This window comes from Penaeus chinensis, chromosome 3 (genome assembly GCF_019202785.1).
Source record: "Penaeus chinensis breed Huanghai No. 1 chromosome 3, ASM1920278v2, whole genome shotgun sequence".
Lineage (NCBI taxonomy): Eukaryota > Metazoa > Arthropoda > Malacostraca > Decapoda > Penaeidae > Penaeus > Penaeus chinensis.
In genome coordinates, this window is record NC_061821.1 from 37,815,082 (window position 1) to 37,837,581 (window position 22,500).

At 35.8% G+C, this 22,500-nt stretch overlaps 1 protein-coding gene across 1 annotated transcript in view; it reads right to left on the reverse strand.

The window, feature by feature from the left end:
- The window catches only part of LOC125041377 (multidrug resistance-associated protein 1-like), a 68,403-nt gene that overhangs the window by 38,879 nt on the left and 7,024 nt on the right, over positions 1–22,500 (reverse strand). The window contains 17 exon segments of the mRNA XM_047636276.1: positions 2,212–2,395; positions 3,231–3,398; positions 3,529–3,705; positions 3,839–4,041; positions 4,297–4,381; positions 4,859–5,005; positions 5,218–5,292; positions 5,461–5,622; positions 5,782–5,918; positions 6,448–6,518; positions 6,911–7,019; positions 10,599–10,716; positions 12,314–12,427; positions 13,429–13,618; positions 14,095–14,292; positions 18,456–18,649; positions 22,416–22,500. The exon segment at positions 22,416–22,500 is cut by the window's right edge and continues 41 nt beyond it. Coding sequence (XP_047492232.1) covers positions 2,212–2,395; positions 3,231–3,398; positions 3,529–3,705; positions 3,839–4,041; positions 4,297–4,381; positions 4,859–5,005; positions 5,218–5,292; positions 5,461–5,622; positions 5,782–5,918; positions 6,448–6,518; positions 6,911–7,019; positions 10,599–10,716; positions 12,314–12,427; positions 13,429–13,618; positions 14,095–14,292; positions 18,456–18,649; positions 22,416–22,500 — 2,417 coding nt within the window.

Below are 22,500 nucleotides of genomic sequence, written 5' to 3' on the forward strand. Positions count from 1 at the left end.
TAATGTTTATAATAAAAATAACACCATTGATATTCATAGCACTAGTAAAAAAATACATTTTTCTCGCCAATTCAAGGAAAGGTGAAATCAGGTAAGGTCACAAGGTCTACTAATTGACTCCTTTGTGGCAAAACACTAGCAGAGCAATCTTTGTGCAGAGACATTTCACAGAAAATATAAAAAATGAGCACATCACTTTCCCGATTTTTTATTAATTTTCCCCGGCAGCATTGGGTTACATAGTTTCTTTTCATTTATGCATAACTGTTCTATTCAAGTCAAATATGACTTATAACTGCTGATTAATAACAGAAAAAAAAATTGTTCCACTCTAATTCTTCTTCGCCTATGCTATTGTTGCCTAAAAACAAAATGATGGGCATCTCATTTGTAAGATGCTCAGAAAGAAGACCATTGTTTGGAACTGATAACATATAAGGAAGTGGCCTCAAGATCTTATAATAAAGAAATTATATCATTTTACAGCCACTATCCTTACTTCCACACTGCAGTAATTGATGTCATAGAAGAAAGTGACATCAGTACATTCAACCTCATAATCAATGGTAATCAATGGTTCCATGTTCCCAGCCAGATAAAAGTGTTGGATTTTTTCCTGAAGCTAATATATAGGGTTACTTGCACCTCCATCCTGACTAGCTATCGATATGCCTCTCTTTGCGTTCAACCTCTCCTCCAGTGTTATCACCTTCTGCCTTGCTGCCCACCTTCTTTATCCTCTCTTCTGAGGAGAGCGATGAGGAGCAGATGCCACAAAAGGCAAATGAGCTTGACTCTAACTTTAACGTGCAGTTGTCCAGTTTGGAGGATGATCCGGATTTCATCTGCCAGTCAACACTACACCTGACAACAATGAGCCATTGTGCAACATAGCTTTCTGAGCAGGGGAAAGGAACACTCAAGGAACCCCATCCTTTGTCTAGCAACAGAAGGACAATGTTCCTAAGTGTTCTGGGTTTGTTGGCCATTCTGGGATCAGAGCCAACCTGGGAGTGTCTACCTGGGAGTGTCTAACACACTCTTTAAGAATTTTGAGTGAGTGTTCATTAGTGATCTCCTGGACCACATCACCAGAGACCAACGGGCGAATTTCATAACTTTTGCTTTTGTTCTCTCCTTTTGTAATCATAGTGTGGAAATGTTTGTTATACTGAGTAGTCAGAGTGGATTACTTGTTTTTTCACTTCTGCTGGTATATGTCCAGGTCATCTCACATGAGGAAGTGGACAATGATGTCCAGGCAGGAGGTCTGTACACACCTTGCTCTGCATGTAGTGATGGAGATACAGGCCGCATCGCATTTACAACTACTGGTCGATCCATCTCTTGTTGCACTGTGACAGCATAGCAATGATTTTGATTTTTTTTTTTTTTAATAAAAATTTACCTAATTTGCCCTCAATGGTACCCTTGGCAAAAGTGAACTGAGAGTAACAAATTAAGTATTATTAGAGCCTGGTCTCTATAATAAAACCATTATAAAGTATTGAGATTGCATTTCAACTTTACATGCAAGCCAAACTTTGTGTTCATCTCACTAAAATATAATCTTCAATGTACTCGCATGACTAAGCAAGGGGCGTAAAATTGGACCTTATAAACAAATTGGGTCACCTGCAGTTTGTGGCTTGCCTGTGGGTTCCCACCAGCAGGAAATCACTGCTATAGATACAGCTTGGATATAAGGGTGTGTTGCACTCCATGAGGGCCATCATAAGCGAGACAATTACGAGGATCACTCTTCTCTTTCAAAATACACTAAATACTTGTATAATTAAAACAAAATAAGAAGTTATTTGTTGTGATGGCTTTGCCTTCTTTTTCATCTTTTAGACATTCCTTATTTCACACAGCTTTTCAAAGGAGGAGTTGAATTAAACATATATAAAAAATAATCCCATTATAAACAGATTGTATACGCCCATTCACATCAGGTGGAATCTATTCTTGCTACGACAAACCAAGCCAGTATGTCAGTTCACCAGTAACCATGCCACACAGTTGAGCCTGCTATGTGTTGCAGACAGCAGGAAAAATATATATTTTCCATACATCTAATTTTTCAGACTCATGCCCATTGCATGACTCTGTATGGTGTGGGTAAAGGCCATTGTTATAAGTGTCTAGTAACATGAGCTGAAAGGAATACCTATATTAAAATAATAAAAAATAAATCTTATATTAACATACATTCTAGAGAGTCTTCTTCGTTCTCTGCCTCCGACAGATATTGCAAGAGAAATTCTTGAAATTCTCCCTTCCTCTCCATCAGCTGCTTGTAGGTTCCTTGCTCAGTCACAATGCCATTCTTCAAAACAACAATATTGTCGACCATTGGTAGGTAGGTCAACCCATGAGTTACTAATATACGTGTCTGTGGAGAGGTATTTTATATGAGATTCTTCTCTATATTACAGCCACAGGAGACAAACGAACAGATAAAGAAAAAGAGTGAGAGAGAAAGAGAGAATGACAGGGAGAGGCAAAGAGAGAGAGAAAGAGAGAGAAATGGAGAGAAAGAGAGAGAAAGAGAGAGAGAGAGAGAGAGAGAGAGAGAGAGAGAGAGAGAGAGAGAGAGAGAGAGAGAGAGAGAGAGAGGAGAGAGAGAGAGAGAGAGAGAGAGAGAGAGAGAGAGAGAGAGAGAGAGAGAGAGAGAGAGAGAGAGAGAGAGAGAGAGAGAGAGAGAAGAGAGAGAGAGAGAGAGAGAGAGAGAGAAGAGAGAGAGAGAGAGAGAGAGAGAGAGAGAGAGAGAGAGAGAGAGAGAGAGAGAGAGAGAGAGAGAGAGAGAGAGAGAGAGAGAGAGAGAGAGAGAGAGAGAGAGAGAGAGAGAGAGAGAGAGAGAAGAGAGAGAGAGAGAGAGAGAGAGAGAGAGAGAGAGAGAGAGAGAGAGAGAGAGAGAGAGAGAGAGAGAGAGAGAGAGAGAGAGAGAGAGAGAGAGAGAGAGAGAGAGAGAGAGAGAGAGAGAGAGATTAATATGGAGAATTACAAATGAGCCTGGAATATGGAAAGAAGGACTGCAGTGAATAAAATTAACAGCCCAAAAGCCTTAAAACTTTCAATGATAAAAGTGATACTATGATAACTATCACTAAACATTACTTAGAAGAAAAGCAAAACAAGGTCAAATACATTATTTTTCATTCTTAATAACATTTATATAGAATGTAAAAACATCTAGTAAAAAGAGCAGGACACAGTATAAGCCTCACCTTTTTCTTAAGCAAACCCTGTGGTCCAATGACATTCTCAAAAATATGTCTGCCAACATGGGAATCCACAGCACTCAGAGGATCATCAAGAAGATAAATATCCGCATCTGCATAAACAGCTCGTGCAAGACTAACACGTTGCTTCTGACCTCCACTCAGATTGATCCCCTAAACACAGAATTTAAAAAACAAAAAATCATTTTACAGTTCCACAAACAATCTCAGATGAGCAGTATATAAAAAGTACACTTAATTCGAAGTCAATTTCTTAAACACTGTAGTCTACGGCATAACACACCTTTTCCCCAATCTCTGTTTGGTCTCCACCAGGAAGTATGTCAAAATCAGGCTGTAGAGCACAAGCTTGAACGCAGGAGGTGTACCAATTGGGTTCATGACTTTGCCCAAAAGTTATGTTTGCCTCTAGAGTTGCATTCTGTATCCAGGCTTGCTGAGAGGCATAAGCAATTTGGCCCTGAAGTGGAAAAAAAGGACAATGTTTATCACATTACCTTGATCTTGCAGAAGCAATTACACAAATCCCTTCTATGGGATATCTTTATCAAATTCTGTACTAGCTAAAATAAAAATGTTCACAAAATTTTCACCTTAATATTTATCCTGCCAGATTGTTTATCCATCTCCCCCAAGATGGCAGACAGGAGTGAGGACTTTCCTGCTCCAACAGTCCCAACAACCGCTACCAGAGATCCTTCCGTGACACGTAAGTTGATGCCTTTCAACACGGGCTCTCCATCTTCTTCACCATGGCCCCAAGCAAAAGTTCCATTCTCCATCACAACTGGGAAGCCTGAGAATTTGATGTCGAGATATGAGGAACGTGAGGTATTGGGATAAGAATGTGATGATTATAACAACAATATAGACTTCAGTTGTTATCTTTTAACTGTTTTCAAAGCAAAACTTATGAGACTTCTATATTAAACCATTTTAATTTCTAAACTACATTCTCTGAATTGAATCTTCTATATATTTATATATATATATACAACTCAAGTACATAAAATTTAATATTCACATACAATAAAAAAACAAAAAAACTTACTTTCAGTATTTTCTTTTGACACACAGTTTGGATCCAACTCATCTGCATTCATGAATTTGTTCATTCTCTTCAGGGAAACACTTGCCTTAAAAAAATGAGGATTTATAAATCACTACCTTCTTAATGGATGTATTAGTCAATGATACCAATATTCAGCTCACTTAAAATGCATCAAATAATCACGTTAAATTTTGTATAATACTGTTAAATCCTGGTTATTTTGTATAATATTAGCAACATACAGGACACTTGCTTTAGATCTATATCAACATTATTTCAATTCAAAGAAAAAACATTTAAAAGAGATTATATGAAACTTCAAAGAAATAATCATAATTACTAATAAAAAGAAAAGAAGTTCATTGTTACCTGTTATCTCACACACACACACACACACACACACACACACACACACACACACACACACACACACACACAGAAAGAAACAGGAACAGAACATAAATCTGAAGGCAAGAAGCATTACAAAAAAGGAAAAATAAGCAACTGATAGAAGTGAAATACAACAGAAGAAAGATTCAGTGTTGAGGCCCATATATTTTACCTGTACTAAGCTGGATATAAGCATAGGCAACATGGAGATAGGAAAACGTAGCAGGTTGAAGAGAGTGAGGGAAACAAATGCCTTCTTTGCATCCAAGATATTCTCTGAAGATAAACTAACATATGTTGCAAAAGTGGCCAAGGACACCTGTGGGAAGGGAATAAACAAAGCCTGTCATAAAAAAACTAATCAAAACCTATATCTTACAATAGACAAGGCAAGAAGACCCAACATACAGTGTATAAATCATAGCACATTGCACCCATATTGATTAATCCACAAAAGGACTTTTTCTTGCTGATAAAACCACATCAAATAAAAACACACCAACATACACTGTCTGTTTAATCTTTCTATACACTGGTTGTAAAACTATGTACACGCTCAGTACTCATCAGATTGAAAATGTCTTCTGCTCCACATAATATCACAACCTGAATATAAAGGCATGGCACATTAAACAATATCTAAAAATATTTCCACATTAACACAGCTCACTCTAAAAATCTGGAAATAAAGCAACCCATTAATAAATCCAAGTTCATTTCATAAAAATGCCCTACAAAAATATTCTGCAGTTATGGTTTGCAAATACTGAATACCTGTACTACTGATGATATAACAACTGGCAACCTTGTCACTGAATCACGGAGAATATTCATGAGGGTAATGGATACAAAAATCTTCTCAGCATCCAGAACATGTGATGGGTCTGATAACACATATGTCATAAACATGACAAAGGTCACCTGAAAAAAGGCATGCTTATGAGATGTCATGGTTCAGACATAAGTACAGATACTAAATTATTTAAATAGAAATTACCTTTTATCCAATCAGTGTTGCTGCAGTATATACACTGCATTAGTAATAGCCTAAGTCATCTTCATAAAAAAATACAGTGCTGGTTACCTTCTCTTTACTCTAATGTCTATGATACAATCAGTAAGAAAATCACATAAACAGTCAAATACATTTTTATATAATTCTAAAATAAGATCACTGTCTGGGAATGGCCAAAGCACAAGTGTGAAACTAAAACTAGCAGGTTTTAAACTGCCTGTATTATATAATTTACATAAAATGCTGTCATATAACTTATCCATATTGTTAAAAAGATTCCTAGTAAATGACTTGTTTGGTTCTTAACCTATTGTCATGGTTTCATGTACTATCCACTGCAGTTTTCATGAATTTTGTTGCACACAAATGTCTCCACAAGTGCTTAGCCACCAAAGATTCAATTTGTAGGTACTAATGACCTCATTTGATTTTTCAGGAAATGTTTGTTTTTAATATCAAAATTATTATTATAATCACTTACATTATAATAATTATAGCTATTATAATCCTAATAATAAGAAGAAATAAGAGAGAAACTTTCCGAAAATCAAGAAAAAAGGTAAACAGGTGTAATGCTTATGATTAACAATTCTCTTTCATCATCTCCATCAAGGGGCTAATGCCAATGGGGGTTCACTTCCAGGGTCCTTCATGGCAAGTCTCCAGGCATGGCCTCAGCCCATCTCCAACTCCTAACAACAGGAATGGTTGAGCTGCCCGAGCCAGGACCTCTTAGGATTTCTCACAGGCCTCCTCCACCAGGATTGTCTCGCAAAAAGACAACTTGATGGGCAGGTTCATCCACAGGGCAAAGGAGCTAGGTGCCCATATAACCTGATTTGGTAATTCTGGATTATGCAAATAACAGGTCCCATGCCAGTCTCATGGTGTAGCCATCAGTGGGACACATGGTCCTACTAACTGTACCCCATGATCTGGCGAGGGGACTTGTTACAAAAGGCATCAAGACGAGACTCCAAGGCACTAGATAGCGTCCAAGTTTTGCTTCCATAAAGCAAAATTGGCAATATGAAGGCCTTGAAGACATGTAGCTTGGTCTTTCTGCATAGTTATCGACATCTCCAAATGTTCTTGCTAATCCAATTCATGTGTTTAAGTGTTGGTGCAAGGACACAGCCTGCCTCACTCCTGAATCAACAGGGAAAAAGTTTGACAGGCTTCCACCACACTTTACAGAACTTTCAGTACCAGGATATTGGTTTGCCAATAATCCATGTCAGAATTCCCCTAAGTCTAAGGATCTCCCATAGAGATTCGGGATACACTGAGTTAAACACCTCCTTGAGGTTGATGTAGACTGCAACCAAACTCACGACGGCATTCAACAATTACTCAAATCCCTAGGATACAGTCTAATGTGGACTTATCAGGAGTGAATCCAGACTGCTCCGGTCTCTGGTGCTTAGTAGGTGGTCACGCATCCAGTGTGATGCGATGGTAATAGATTCTTTGATGACTCGGTATTTATAGAGTTAATGTACTAAAATTAAAGTGGATATACATCTGGCTCTGCATGATGATGCACTGCATGCAACTTTCTTGTAATGCTTGATATGTCTTGAAGAACACAGCTGAAACTGCACAAACCATTAAAATATCATTGATGACCAGGTTTAGGTCATGGATGTCTTGACACCCAGCTACAACAATTTAATATGATCCCTTGCAGATGACTCAGCCAAAGAAAGTGTTGGTTCTTCTATGTTATCACTCTTACTAATTCACAATGGGATGACATCCAATCACATCATGCCAGGGGACCATTCCTGGCAGTGGGGGGAGGGAGGGGAGCTAGCCTATGTTATATGTAGACGAATAAGGAAACTACCAAAAGACTGTTAGAACCTAAATTGGGGTATTTCTTGGTAGGGGCAAGGGAATAAGCATCAAGAAGTAAACAACGTCTATGCCTGACCTAATATTTACAAAGTATAAAGATGGCATTATAGATATAGAGTATTGTCCTCCTCTAGGAAAAAGTGATCATGTAGTAATTAAGTTCAAATTCTGTCTGCTACAGGAAAAACTCATTCTAAGTAAGGAAAGAAAAGAAAAGTACAATTACAAGAGAGGTAATTATAGAACCCTTAAAGATTTCTTTGATAGCATAAACTGGGAAACCCTCCTGAACAAAGAGAACCTCGATATGCAATATTCTAAATTTTGCAAAGTCTATAAAAAGGAGTGGAAAAAATTGTATCTAGATTCAAAACTGAAGCAAGAAATGGCCAAATGTGGTGCAATGATAAATGATGAAAGAAAATGAGAGAAAACAAACCACTCCTTTGGAGAAGGTTCAGATGACATAGATCTCAGGCAGTGTATGAAAGGTATGAAGTGGGAAGAAATGAGTAAACCCAAACCATGAAGGAGGCAAAATTAGACTTTGAAAAGGATATAACCAGTAAATGTACAACCCAACCAAAGCTCTTCTTTAACTACATAAATAGTAATATTAAAAGTAGAGATCAAAGACAATTACACCATTTATAAAGGAAGAGGAAATGTGTGAAATCCTTAATGAGAAATTTCAGTCAGGGTTTGTTCAGGACCCATACTTTGAAATGGCAAATAACTGTACAAACATAAATCAGAATATCAAAAATATCACACTCAAAAAGAATGAAACAAAAGACTGAAAGGGTTAGACAAGACTAAAGTAGAGGGACCAGATGAGATATCTAACTGGGTTCTGAGGGAATGTGCTGAAGAATTATGTGTTTCATTATTGTTAATACTCCAAAATTCAGTGAGACAAGGGAAACTACCAAAAGATTGAAAACTTGCCGATGTTGATGTTAACCTTTAAACAAGAATGGCAACAAACAAAACCCTCTAAATTATAGACCAGTTTCATGAACTAGTGTAGTATGCAAGCTGTTAGGAAGGATAATTAGGAAACAGTAGGTTGAAGTACTTAAAAAACAAAATATGATATCAAATAAACAATTTAATTTTAGGTAAGGAAGGTCATGCGTAGCAAATCTCCTCTGTTTCTGAAATATTACAAGAAAGAGATGGCTGGGTGGATTGTGTATACTTAGACTTTAAGAAGGCATTTGATAAGATTCCATAAGAGACGACTATTATGGAAATTAGACCACCTAGGTTGAGTGAAAGGCAAACCATAATTAGAGGGAAGCACTCTACATTGCAACAAGTAACTAGAGGAGTACCTCAAGGATCGGTCTTGGCACCAATTATATCTACTATTTTCATAAATGATTTAGAGTCAAACATAAGCCAAGGTAATTATCTGAATGTGTTTGCAGAAGACACAAAATTGTAAAAAAGGTTAACAGATGATGTGGACGAAGACATGGTAAAGAAGGTCATTACATCCATCATAAGACCTAGTCTTGAGTATGGTGCAGTGGTATAGAGTCCACACTTAATAAAGGATATAAATAAAGTAGAAAGAGTTCAAAGAGTAGCCACAAGATGGGCACCTACTCTAAGACATATGAGCTGTGAAGAAAGACTACAGAAAATAGGTCAGTTAACCCCTTGCCGACGGATACGACGGGTAGACACGTGCTTTGCCCACTGTTAGTACTTGTTTGATTGTTTATACACATAGATGGCTATACTTGTACTAAGTCACCAATGAGCCAGTTAGGAGTAATGCCCGTCTCGCCCGTTCACCCTTTTCTTTGATTTACGAAATATTTTACATTATCTTATTTTGCGGTTACTAATATTAAAAAACATTATAATAATTATAATGTTTATAATAAAAATAACACCATCGATATCCATAGCACTAGTAAAAAACACGTTTTTCCCGCCAATTCAAATCACGTATGGTCACAAGGTCTACTAATTGACTCCTTTGTGGCTAAGCACTAGCAGAGCCATCTATGAGCAGACATTTCACAAAAAATATAGAAAATGGGCACAGCATTTTCCCCATTTTTTGTTCATTTTCCCCGACGGCATTGGGTTAAACAAAGATGACTTGATAATTTTGAACACAAGAAGGACGAGAGGACACAGCAAAAAGTTGAAAGTAGAAAGAGGCGAGAAAGATGTCAAGAAGTTCAGTTTCCCAAACAGAACTATTGGAACATGGAACAATTATCAAAAAAACGTTGTGTGCCAAAAATGTACATCAATCTAAAAAGTTATTTGATAATTTAAATATAGCAGATGGGACCATCTGCGCTTAGCTCTCCTCCCATAGTGAAACAACTAGGTAAGAACAACTAGGAAAGAATGTATGCAATTAATTGGCACCAGGTAAACATGTATGATATGGATTTCTGCTTGATGCAATTTTGCATATGGTATTTGATAATGATATTGCACATAGATATGAGTTTATGAATGGCAAAAGAACACTTTTATAACAATATCAGAAAAAAATGAAAATCACAATGATTTATGAAGAAAAATTTTGAGTGATTTTATCCTAAAAAAAGTGAGTTTTGTGTACATTTATACATGAAATATACTTATATCAAGACTCTCTGGTAGCTTGTGTAAAGGTCTATATGTGCCCAGAGTACAAAGCACTAATGTTAAAAAATAAAAATCTAACTAATGATAATATTTTGGTTTGAATTCATTGTAACGGTTGGTACCTCCCACTATCAGTAAATTCTGTTTTGATTTGATATTGGAAGTTTCCATGTAAAGAGCACTTCAATGCAAAGCCCATAATAGAGGCAGAATTTTGAACATTGGAAAAATAAGTGAAGTATTGATTATTTCATATTGTAGATGGTAGTATGCAATGATACCTGCTCTCAAATAAAAACTATATGGAATTTTGAAATTGGTTACTGCACTTTTTCATGCATTATTAAACATTTTGGCAAGTGTCCAAATTTCCAATGGCATATTCTCGGTTCTTTCTTTACATAAGCTGCCTTACCTTCCAGGCTAGTACAGTGGTAAAGTGTCAGCCTCTCATCTAAGGGGTTGGCAGTTTGTGCCACTAAAGGGACACGAAGTTGCAACTCTAGCCTGGAGGTTACTACTATGGCTGGGTACTACGGTGGGTAAGGACTAAATGCAGTCGAGTCAGCACTAGCCGATGCACGTTAATTGAGTCAGTTTTAGTCGACACAGGCCAGGCTTCCCTCATGGCCAGGGTGAGGCTCAGCTTCACATATTAGACTTATCCTTAAATCTAGCAGTCGTGATTTTCATGTTCTTCCATAGCCATCTTCTTGGTTGATTTTTTTATATAAAGAAAGAAAGAAAGAAAGAAAGAAAGAAAGAAAGAAAGAAAGAAAGAAAGAAAGAAAGAAAGAAAGAAAGAAAGAAAGAAAGAAAGAAAGAAAGAAAAAAAGAAAGAAAGAAAGAAAGAAAAAAGCTAAACAATAGATTATGTACTTGACCCACCCAAGTATTGTTTACAATGGCAGACATTCCGAAATTGAAGTTAACGGAAATTCAAAAATCAGCCAACGAATTGGCCTTCCCATAGTGTTCATCAAAATGAATGACATTTTTTAGGTCATTCAGGGAAAAAATATGACTCATGGAGAGGTCTAGGGGACTGTTAAAATGAAAATAATTTTTTTTACTTTAGAGGGCTCAACCCCATGGGGAGGCCCCATTAAAATTATAGATGAGACGAAGCACAATTATATACTTTATAGCGTGCCCTCCCCCAAAAAATCAATTAGTTATCTAACACTTATCTTTTTATGATCAAATGAGTGGCCTAGACAGTCCCCCTAACAAAAAAAAAAGTTCTCCAAACTAATGCTCTAGTTTCATGCAGGAAGTTATCTAGGATCATTCCAACATTCAGTACACTTCCAAGATAGAGTAACCAGCTTACTGCAACTGATGCTGCTCATGTGTCATCAGAGACATAAGTGTCATTACATTGTCATTACATTACATAAAATACAACAACAGAGACTGTAATACTTCCATGAAATAGGCTTAGGATATCGTCTGATGATATTTTCTTAATTCAGAACAGCCTCAAGTGTGGGGGGGGGGGGGGGGGGGGGGGGGGGGGGGGGGGGGGGGGGGGGGGGGGGGGGGGGGCCCCCCCCCCCCCCCCCCCCCCCCCCCCCCCCCCCCCCCCTCATTAACCCCCCCCCCCCCCCCCCCAAAAAAATAAGTGGAAAAAGTGTAAAATAATTTAAAAACCCGGCCCCCCTCCCCTTTTTTATCAAAAAATTATTTATTTTAAAAATTCGGAAATTTTGAAATTTTTAAAAAAAAAAATAAGGGCAAAAAATTGGCTAAGGCCAAAAAAAAAATGAAAATTCAAAGATTGAAAAACCTTTTAGTTCAAAAAGGGTTCTTAAAAATGGGTGCAAGAAAGAAATTTTCCCCTTTTTAAGGTTGGTTTCTGGTTTAAACTTAATTTCTTTACCCCACGCTAAAATTTTCCTTAAAAAAATTCCCTTCTTTAAAAATTAAGGGGCCTTAAAAAAAAATTTAAAAAAAAAAAAAAAAAATTTAAAAAAAAAAAAAATTTTAAAAAAAAAAAAAATAAACTTTAAAACCCAAGTAGAAAAAAATTTCTTTTAAAACATAAATTAAGACCCAGGACCATCACACAATAGATTCTTAAATATTTAAATTTTTAAGAAAAAAAGGAAAAGAAATTTAATTTTAAACCCAAAAATGTTAATAGGTGGTGAGATCCATGAAACGCTGAGCGTCTACAGACATCAGATTCACTATTTCTCCAACAGTAGATTCTTTCCTTGCTGAAGAGGAGATCTTTAGGGCCTGAAAACAATCATTGTATAATTATTCTGGATTGTTAGTGTTTAATATATATAATTACTGTTTAAATTATCTCTCTTTATATCTGGACACCACTAAAGAAGAAAGTGTGTCAGGTTACCCTAAAACTAGCAAAAATTAATTTTTCACAAATTTATTTATTCAGTTTTACATTAATAAAGTTTATATGGTCTTCTACTACATCAAACAAATACCCATTTACCCTCATGAGTAAGAGGTGACAAAACTGAATGTCTCAGAGTATGTAAAACATTAAGAGGGAAACATTAGACAGAATCTGTAATTTATTAATTGTACTCTCCCTGGACCAACAAACCTCTAAAACTATTATTTTAGCTTAATCGGTCAGATCCGGGTACCTCATGGTCCGAGGGTGGAACAAAATCCAGGCATTGTGCTCCCTGAGTGGTGAATTTACCAGGTGCATAGCTCAAAGGCCCAGCATACAAATCACGCTCCCATGAAGTATCAAGACTCTTTACCTTTTCTTAGTAATGCTGTTAAACATTTTTCTGCACATATGTTTTTGCTGTTTTGCCCTTTTTCAGGGTATACATTTTTACTTTTTTGCTATATCAAGATGTTTTTATTGAGCACACTCTATATTAACTCTCAAGGTAGTCACTGTTCAATAACAGGGCCAATAAATACCATTGTTACTTGTGTAGCTTTTTATGTTATTGTTTTTTACATTTTCTGTACACACACACACACTCTCACTGCCTGTAAAGGTGGGAGGGAATAGGTCCCTACATGTGGACTTAGTGTCCTGTCTGGAGACGGTCCTCTCCCAGAAATGGCTAACAGCTAGTAAAGTTCACCCTTGTGACCTGATTAAAATCCTGCAGGAGCTCACATAAAGCACCTTCCTGAAGGCCCACTCACCTCTACCAGGATTGGGTAATAATAATGACTGGATTATTATACATGTGCAGCATAGGATCATTGTACCCAAACAGTTACATCTCTTATAATAAACTAACCTTGCGATATACAGCAGAGATGACTCCAGTGCGAATCTGGAGGCCAACAAGGAACATCTTCATGAAGTACTGAGCCAGCAAGAAAGACTGCAGTTGTGCACAGATGAGCATTAAGCAGGCATAAAAGTATCCTCGCCACACTGGTTCACTTTCTCCTTCTTTATCACTCTCAATGTAATTGATTAAGGCACTATAAATAAAATAAGATAGAAAATAAAAGATACATAATAATTTGTACATAAAAGTATATTGAAATGTAATCAAATTTTAATAATCATATTTCAAAATTTTCCATCCTTTTGAGTCATTTAATATAAACTAAATGTGTTAAAAAATAAAGCTAAAATGTAAAAAAAAAAAATTCTTTTTTTTTCTAGTATTAATCTATATAAGATTACAAATACACTGTAAACATTCAACTTTCTCAAACAAAAAGGTAAAAACATTTTTCAATAAAAAGAAAATTTATGTACCCAAGATGTATGTTTTCAACAGTTCCACTCATATAGTTATTTAACTCATACAGGTATTCTGAGGCAATTACTGCCTAAAAGAAGTAAATACATTCTATAAAAGCTTAAAAAAAAAATATATATATATAAATACACATTTATAACTCAGTATCAGAAACACAATGCCATCACTCCTACTTCTTTTTGAACTCACCTTAATATTTGAGGGCTGATAAATTGTAGGATATCATGGAAGAGTTTGAAGATAGCTCCAAAAAAGAATGATGGCCCAAACGTGCGCACTATTGTTGGCAAAATGGAAAGGTAGTGCTCCTTGTTCCCTGCAGTCCCAGAGATTTCCACGTGGGCCGAGGCATTTGTGTATTTTGCAGACGTGTGAGATTCCCCCTTTCTATGGAGAGAATACATGCTAGTAAGCCTTTATCCATCTTTATTTCAGACTGTGTAAACATCATAAATTACAGTTCAACAGCAATAATTCCCATACAATGACAATAACATACTCAGAAATGAGAATATCGTCTATCTACCGACTGTCTGCATTTCCACATCTCACATATCTCATGCTAGTCCACATCAACAGTTCTTGCTCTTAATCAAACACACATATAACCAATGTCCCTTTCCAGAAAATACATTATTGATTATGGCTAATAAACATGATTAACCATTTCTCATATGCAAATACTACTATGTTCTTCTATGAAAAAAGTATATTAGCTAAGAAAGGAGAAAAGAAACATACTTAAAATTGTACTAAATCAAAGCATCAGCATTCACATGGAACAATAATTTCTGAGAAGTAAAAATTTTCTCATAGATATCTGGCAAAGTATAAGTAGAGTTAAGGATAATGGATAAGAGAATTGTAATTTAGAATCTAAATGAAAATACTAATTTTCCAAGCAAAAATACTATATAAATAATTTGCCTTCCTTGTCTTTGTCCAAAAATATGAAGTAAATATATAAATTATATACATATATATATATATATATATATATACATATATATATATATATGTATGTATACATATATATATATATATATATATGTATACATATGTATATATATATATATATATATATATATGTATACATATATATATATATGTATATATATATATGTATACATATATATATATATATACATATATATGTATACATATATATATACATATATATATAATATAAATATATTACATAATATATATATTATTCATTTTATATATATATATAAACATACAAATACAAATACATATACATATGCATACATACACATACACACACACATATATATATGTATGAATATATATACATATACAAATATATGTACGTATATATATATATACATATACATATACATATATGTATATGTATATGTACATATACATACATATATATTTATATATATACATATACATATGCATATATATATACATATATATACATATACATTTCTTAATATATTTAATATATATACACATGTACATGTATATGCTTATGTATATATGTAAATGTATATGTATATATATATATGTATATGAACATGTATGTGTACATATATGCATGTGTATATACATATATGTATATATATATGCATATATATATATATATATATATATATGTATATATGTATATGTATATATGCATATATATGTATACATGCATATATGAATATATGTGTATATATAAAATATATAAATAGACATACATATAGATATATATACATATTCAAATAGATATATACATATATATGTGTATATATATACATATATATACATACATGTGTATATATATACATGTGTATATATATGTATATATAAACACATATATATATACACATACATATATATATATAAATATATATACATATACATACTTCAGAAGGCTTAATACTTTACAAGTAGTTGAAACTATCAAAGTATTTGCCATGCAGCTATCTACTTCACTAAATGAAGCTGTTACCAGAAATAAAAGAAGCCTCCCTCTCAATTACTACAATACCAGTAAATGAAAATTAAAAGAGGATGATGCTTTAGCAACCATGCTTTTAAGTACATGTTCACTTACCCAAAATTATCCCAAAACTTCCTGATAGCATAGAAATGAATTCACATGTAGCATAATCTTTACAAATATATCCTAACTCAGATTAACCCAATGCCGCCGGAGAACAAAAAAAAAAAAAAAATGGGGATATGTTGTGCCTATTTTCTATATTTTTGTGTGAAATGTCTGCCCATAGATGGCTCTGCTAGCGCTTAGCCACAAAGGAGTCCCTTAGTAGACCTTGTGACCATACGTGATTTGAATTGGCGGGAAAAACGTATTTTTTACTAGTGCTATGAATATCGATGGTGTTATTTTTATTATAAACATTATAATTATCATAATGTTTTTTAATATTAATAACAGCAAAATAAGATAACGTAAAATATTTCGTAAATCAAAGAAAAGGGTGAGCGGGCGAGACGGGCAGTACTCCTAACTGGCTCATTGGTGACTTAGTACAAGTATAGCCATCTATGTGTAAAAACAATCAAAGAAGTACTGACAATAGGCATAGCACGTGTCTACCCGTTGTACCCGTCGGCAAGGGGTTAACTGTCAATAACTGTAATATACTAGACAACATATGTACTATTAACCCACTGGATGCAGGTGAAGTGAATGTCATGACTTAAAATGTTTGCCAAAGGGCTAGGGTAATGGGAATGTGCCATCATGAAAAATTTGGCTGAAGGCCTAGGGGACAGCAATGACTCGCCATGAGTGCACGAGTTCTCAGAATTAGACTAGACCTTTGCACCATTTCCACCAGTAAACAATGGAGTGTACCACTTATGAGCCAGGGTTGGATGAGTTCCGGCTCCAGGCAGGACAATATTTCAATCCCCAGTTCCTGTTCCTATAAGCCATGACTGGTGGCACAGTGAATAACAGAATATCAAATAATATGTAAATACTCAAAAATGACATAATCAACAAAATATTAGTTATTGTTATTATTACTGCACAGAGCTGTAGACTACCTAGAGAGTTTAAGTCTGCACCGGGAAAATATTCTATTACCATCTTGGTACAGCAAAAATAGATCTTGAGAAATGGCAAAAAAAATTATAATAATAATAATAATAATAATAATAATAATAATAGTAATAGTAATAATAATAATAATAATCATATTGCAAAGGGGAGCGGGGAGTCTTGATACCTCGCATGAGCATTTGTGTGGGCCAGGTCTACAAGGCACACACCTGGGAGAGTCAAAACTCACGTAAGCTGATTTACAGGGATTTTAGGCCATGTGAGGGCAATGAGGCACCCAGATTTAATGTGTTAAATTTGAATTCACTCCACAGATATGCAGTAAAATTTATACATACAATGTCATACAATGCTGTTTACCTAGTTTATTATTTCTTTACTAGCCAACATTCAAAACATATCTCAGTTACCCTGTGTCTTGTGACCTTACATGAGCATCCATAAAGTTCTGCTATCAACCCACTCAAGCTAGGCACTAACACCATCTGCTCTTGTTTTCTTTTCTGAATTTTGTTTGCATATGGATGGTTCCACAAGTGCTTAGCTACCAAGGAGCCACATAATAAACATGTCCTTCGCTGATTTTCCCTTTCCTTAATTTTTATGGTGAAATATTTTTTTTCTAATACTATTAATATTGATGTTGTTAATTTCAATAACAATACTAACTGCAATAAAAAACAAAATATAAAATTTCCAAAAGTGAAATTAACCTCCTGGATCTGGGTGATCAGGCAATAACACTGGAAAATTTTTGGCTGAGGGCTGGTTGACGTGAACATGCCATCATGAGAAAATCTGGCAAAAGGCTGGACCATGCCATCATTAGAATTTTGGCTGAAGGTCAGGGTGATGCAAATTACTAACCATGAGTGCACAAAGTGATCAGATTCAGTGGGCATTTAGGAAAGGGCTCTTGCACTATTTTCTTCAGTAAACAAGTGTGGAAAGTACCATCCATGAACTATGAATGGAAGAGTGTAGGTAGTCTGTACAAGGAGAATATTCTATTACCATCTTGATACAGTATATCAAATGACAAATATAGACCTTGGAAAACACTTTTGCAGAAAAAGACATAACTTTGCAAAGGGGAGGCAGGGAGTTTTGACACCACACACAAGTGTACATGTATGCCCAGCCTACAAGCCACACACCTGGGAGATTCATCAATCAAGTAAGCCTAATGTCCGGACTTTAGGCTATGTGCAAGCAGCAAAGCCTCCAGATCCATCTCTGTGCAAAGACAAGCAATAAACAAGACACTGGATATAGCATGTATTCTTGCCATAAGCAGCCTTTCAAATTCTCTATCAATTGACCACGAAAGAAAGGATGTGATTAGGAATTTGGGTGCAACTTTTCTTTATATACACTACTTCACCGGTTTCTTTCAACTGTTTCCCCCTTCCTCCCTCTTATCTAAATGAAAAATAACAGAAAAAAGGAAGAGAAAGAAAAAAAAAAGTAAAGAAAAAAAAAAATAATCACATATTATACATACTTGTAAGCCTTGGCAGTTGTTTTCCTCCAGTTCTTGTCCCATTTTCTCACAATCCTAAGTGAGGCATTTTCATAAGACAGGTCCCATAGCTGTGACTGCTCTACAGGTTGTCTGTAGCCTCTCCATATCATCTTATCAAGCCAAGAAAATGTGATTCGGCTTAAAAATGAAGCTTCTGTCTCTGGACATGGTTTCTGGAAATATTTTTTTTTTTTTAGAAAGAATAAGAGCAACAAAAACAGCAACTGTAACAAACAATTGTCATAACCCAAGTAATGTATGTGATAATCAAAGAGTACACTAGGACTTTATGAATCAGAATAAATCTTAACCTATTGCTGTTGGGCATATGTACTATTGACTATTGTCAGAGACAGGAAGTATCATAATACATGTATCAGCAATAATAGCAACTGATACTTTTGTATTGGTATCGGTATCCCCTTAGCTACTCAATAATTGTATCATCTTATTAGTATCCCTAGCCTGTTTTACTCAAAATGTATAAAAAAAAAATCAATAAATAGATACATATAGATGACTAATTCTAGCTCTGTAGAGACTGCCACATAGCAAATATTTTTAGCAGAAAGTCACACCTACAGTTCCTTTCCATTATGCACAATAAAATGCAACAACAAGTTTTTGAGAACTCATCAAGGCAAGCCAGTATTAGAATTCTTAGAAACGATTTCATATATGTAAAGTAGGCCTATCTGACTAAAATAATGCAGGATTAAAGTGTTGTTTAGAAAGTCCAGTTGGCAGATTATGATATATACTTTTTTCATTCTGACCTCAAATATGTTTATGATAGATATTCTATCTATCATAGAATATCTATCCCATATCGAAAACATGATGCTAACTGATAATCTGTGTATTTTCTTTATTATATTTTATTTTTTCCCCTAAAAAAAATCATCTGTACAGGTAAGTAAACATAATACATCTCGGTCTCAGTCTCAGTCTCAGTCTCTCTCTCTCTTTCTATCATTCACTCTCTCTCTCATTCACTTTCTCTCTCTCTCATTCACTTTCTCTCTCACTCATGCACTTTCTCTCTCACTCATGCACTTTCTCTCGCACTCATGCACTTTCTCTCACTCATGCACTTTCTCTCTCACTCATGCACTTTCTCTCTCACACATGTACTTTCTCTCACTCATGCACTTTCTCTCTCACTCATGCACTTTCTCTCTCACTCATGCACTTTCTCTCTCACTCATGCACTTTCTCTTCCACTCATGCACTTTCTCTCTCACTCATACACTTTCTCTCTCACTCATGCACTTTCTCTCTCACTCATGCACTTTCTCTCTCGCTCATGCACTTTCTCTCTCACTCATGCACTTTCTCTCTCACTCATGCACTTTCTCTCTCACTCATGCACTTTCTCTCTCACTCATGCACTTTCTCTCTCACTCATGCACTTTCTCTCTCACTCATGCACTTTCTCTCTCACTCATGCACTTTCTCTCTCACTCATGCACTTTCTCTCTCACTCATGCACTTTCTCTCTCACTCATGCACTTTCTCTCTCACTCATGCACTTTCTCTCTCACTCATGCACTTTCTCTCTCACTCATGCACTTTCTCTCTCACTCATGCACTTTCTCTCTCACTCATGCACTTTCTCTCTCACTCATGCACTTTCTCTCTCACTCATGCACTTTCTCTCTCACTCATGCACTTTCTCTCTCACTCATGCACTTTCTCTCTCACTCATGCACTTTCTCTCTCACTCATGCACTTTCTCTCTCACTCATGCACTTTCTCTCTCACTCATGCACTTTCTCTCTCACTCATGCACTTTCTCTCTCACTCATGCACTTTCTCTCTCACTCATGCACTTTCTCTCTCACTCATGCACTTTCTCTCTCACTCATGCACTTTCTCTCTCACTCATGCACTTTCTCTCTCACTCATGCACTTTCTCTCTCACTCATGCACTTTCTCTCTCACTCATGCACTTTCTCTCTCACTCATGCACTTTCTCTCTCACTCATGCACTTTCTCTCTCACTCATGCACTTTCTCTCTCACTCATGCACATTCTCCTTCACTCATTCACTTTCTCTCTCTCTCTCACTCATTCACTTTCTCTCTCTCTCTCACTCATTCACTTTCTCTCTCTCTCACTCATTCACTTTCTCTCTCTCTCTCACTCATTCACTTTCTCTCTCTCTCTCACTCATTCACTTTCTCTCTCTCTCTCACTCATTCACTTTCTCTCTCTCTCTCACTCATTCACTTTCTCTCTCTCTCTCACTCATTCACTTTCTCTCTCTCTCTCACTCATTCACTCAATTTCTCTCTCACTCATTCACTCAATTTCTCTCTCACTCATTCACTCACTTTCTCTCTCACTCATTCACTCACTTTCTCTCTCACTCATTCACTCACTTTCTCTCTCACTCATTCACTCACTTTCTCTCTCACTCATTCACTCACTTTCTCTCACTCATTCACTCACTTTCTCTCTCACTCATTCACTCACTTTCTCTCTCACTCATTCACTCACTTTCTCTCTCATTCACTCACTTTCTCTCTCACTCATTCACTCACTTTCTCTCTCACTCATTCACTCACTTTCTCTCTCACTCATTCACTCACTTTCTCTCTCACTCATTCACTCACTTTCTCTCCCACTCATCCACTCACTTTCTCTCCCACTCATTCACTCACTTTCTCTCTCACTCATTCACTCACTTTCTCTCTCACTCATTCACTCACTTTCTCTCTCACTCATTCACTCACTTTCTCTCTCACTCATTCACTCACTTTCTCTCTCAATCATTCACTCACTTTCTCTCCCACTCATTCACTCACTTTCTCTCTCACTCATTCACTCACTTTCTCTCCCACTCATTCACTCACTTTCTCTCCCACTCATTCACTCACTTTCTCTCTCACTCATTCACTCACTTTCTCTCTCACTCATTCACTCACTTTCTCTCTCACTCATTCACTCACTTTCTCTCTCACTCATTCACTCACTTTCTCTCTCACTCATTCACTCACTTTCTCTCTCACTCATTCACTCACTTTCTCTCTCACTCATTCACTCACTTTCTCTCTCACTCATTCACTCACTTTCTCTCTCACTTATTCACTCACTTTCTCTCTCACTCATTCACTCACTTTCTCATTCATTTACTCACTTTCTCTCTCACTCATTCACTCACTTTCTCTCTCACTCATTCATTCACTTTGTCACTCACTTTCACTTTCACTCTCACTCCCTCACTCACTTCTCTCACTCCCTCACTCACTTTCTCTCCCACTCACTAATTTACTCCTTTACTCACTCACTCATTTTTTCTCTTACTCACTCACTCTCTTTCTTACTGATTCTCTCACTTTCTCTCTCATCAATGTTATTTCAAAATATCTTCCATATCAGTATAAATGGGATACCATTGAAATATGGGTAACACAAGCAGCAAAGAGTAAACTTTTACTGTACTTGCTAGAAAACTACAGGTTACAGAACAAAGTTTATCAAATTATCTAAAAATATGAAAATCAGTACTTCATCATTCATATTCACTTGTATTAATGATAAAAAAACAAATTCAGGATTTTTAAAAATTATAAGATGATAATTGAAGTCCACTATGGCAACAGTGGAATATAGCATACATTAGAGAAAAATAATTTAAAAAATTAAGAAAGAATAAAGATGCATTAATTTTAAAATCTGTTGGCAATTACTATATTCCTATCCATGTGGATTACATATCCCCACCTGGCAAGGCATAAAAGATATGAAATATAAATTGCTATGAGACATAAACATCCTGTCAAAAGACATTCATCTTCATCTACCATTTGTAAATTTTATTACCAAAAGACACATTTTCATAAATAATCATAAATAATCAATCTACCTCATAAACATTAAAACAAAAATTCTCAAGAACTTAGATCATACATTAATGCACACGCTGATACTTACCTCTCCCCTCGGGAAGTTAATGTATTTTGGTGTAGCATCAGCAAAAGAGTTCAGAAGCAACATGATTACAACCAGTGGGAAGTAC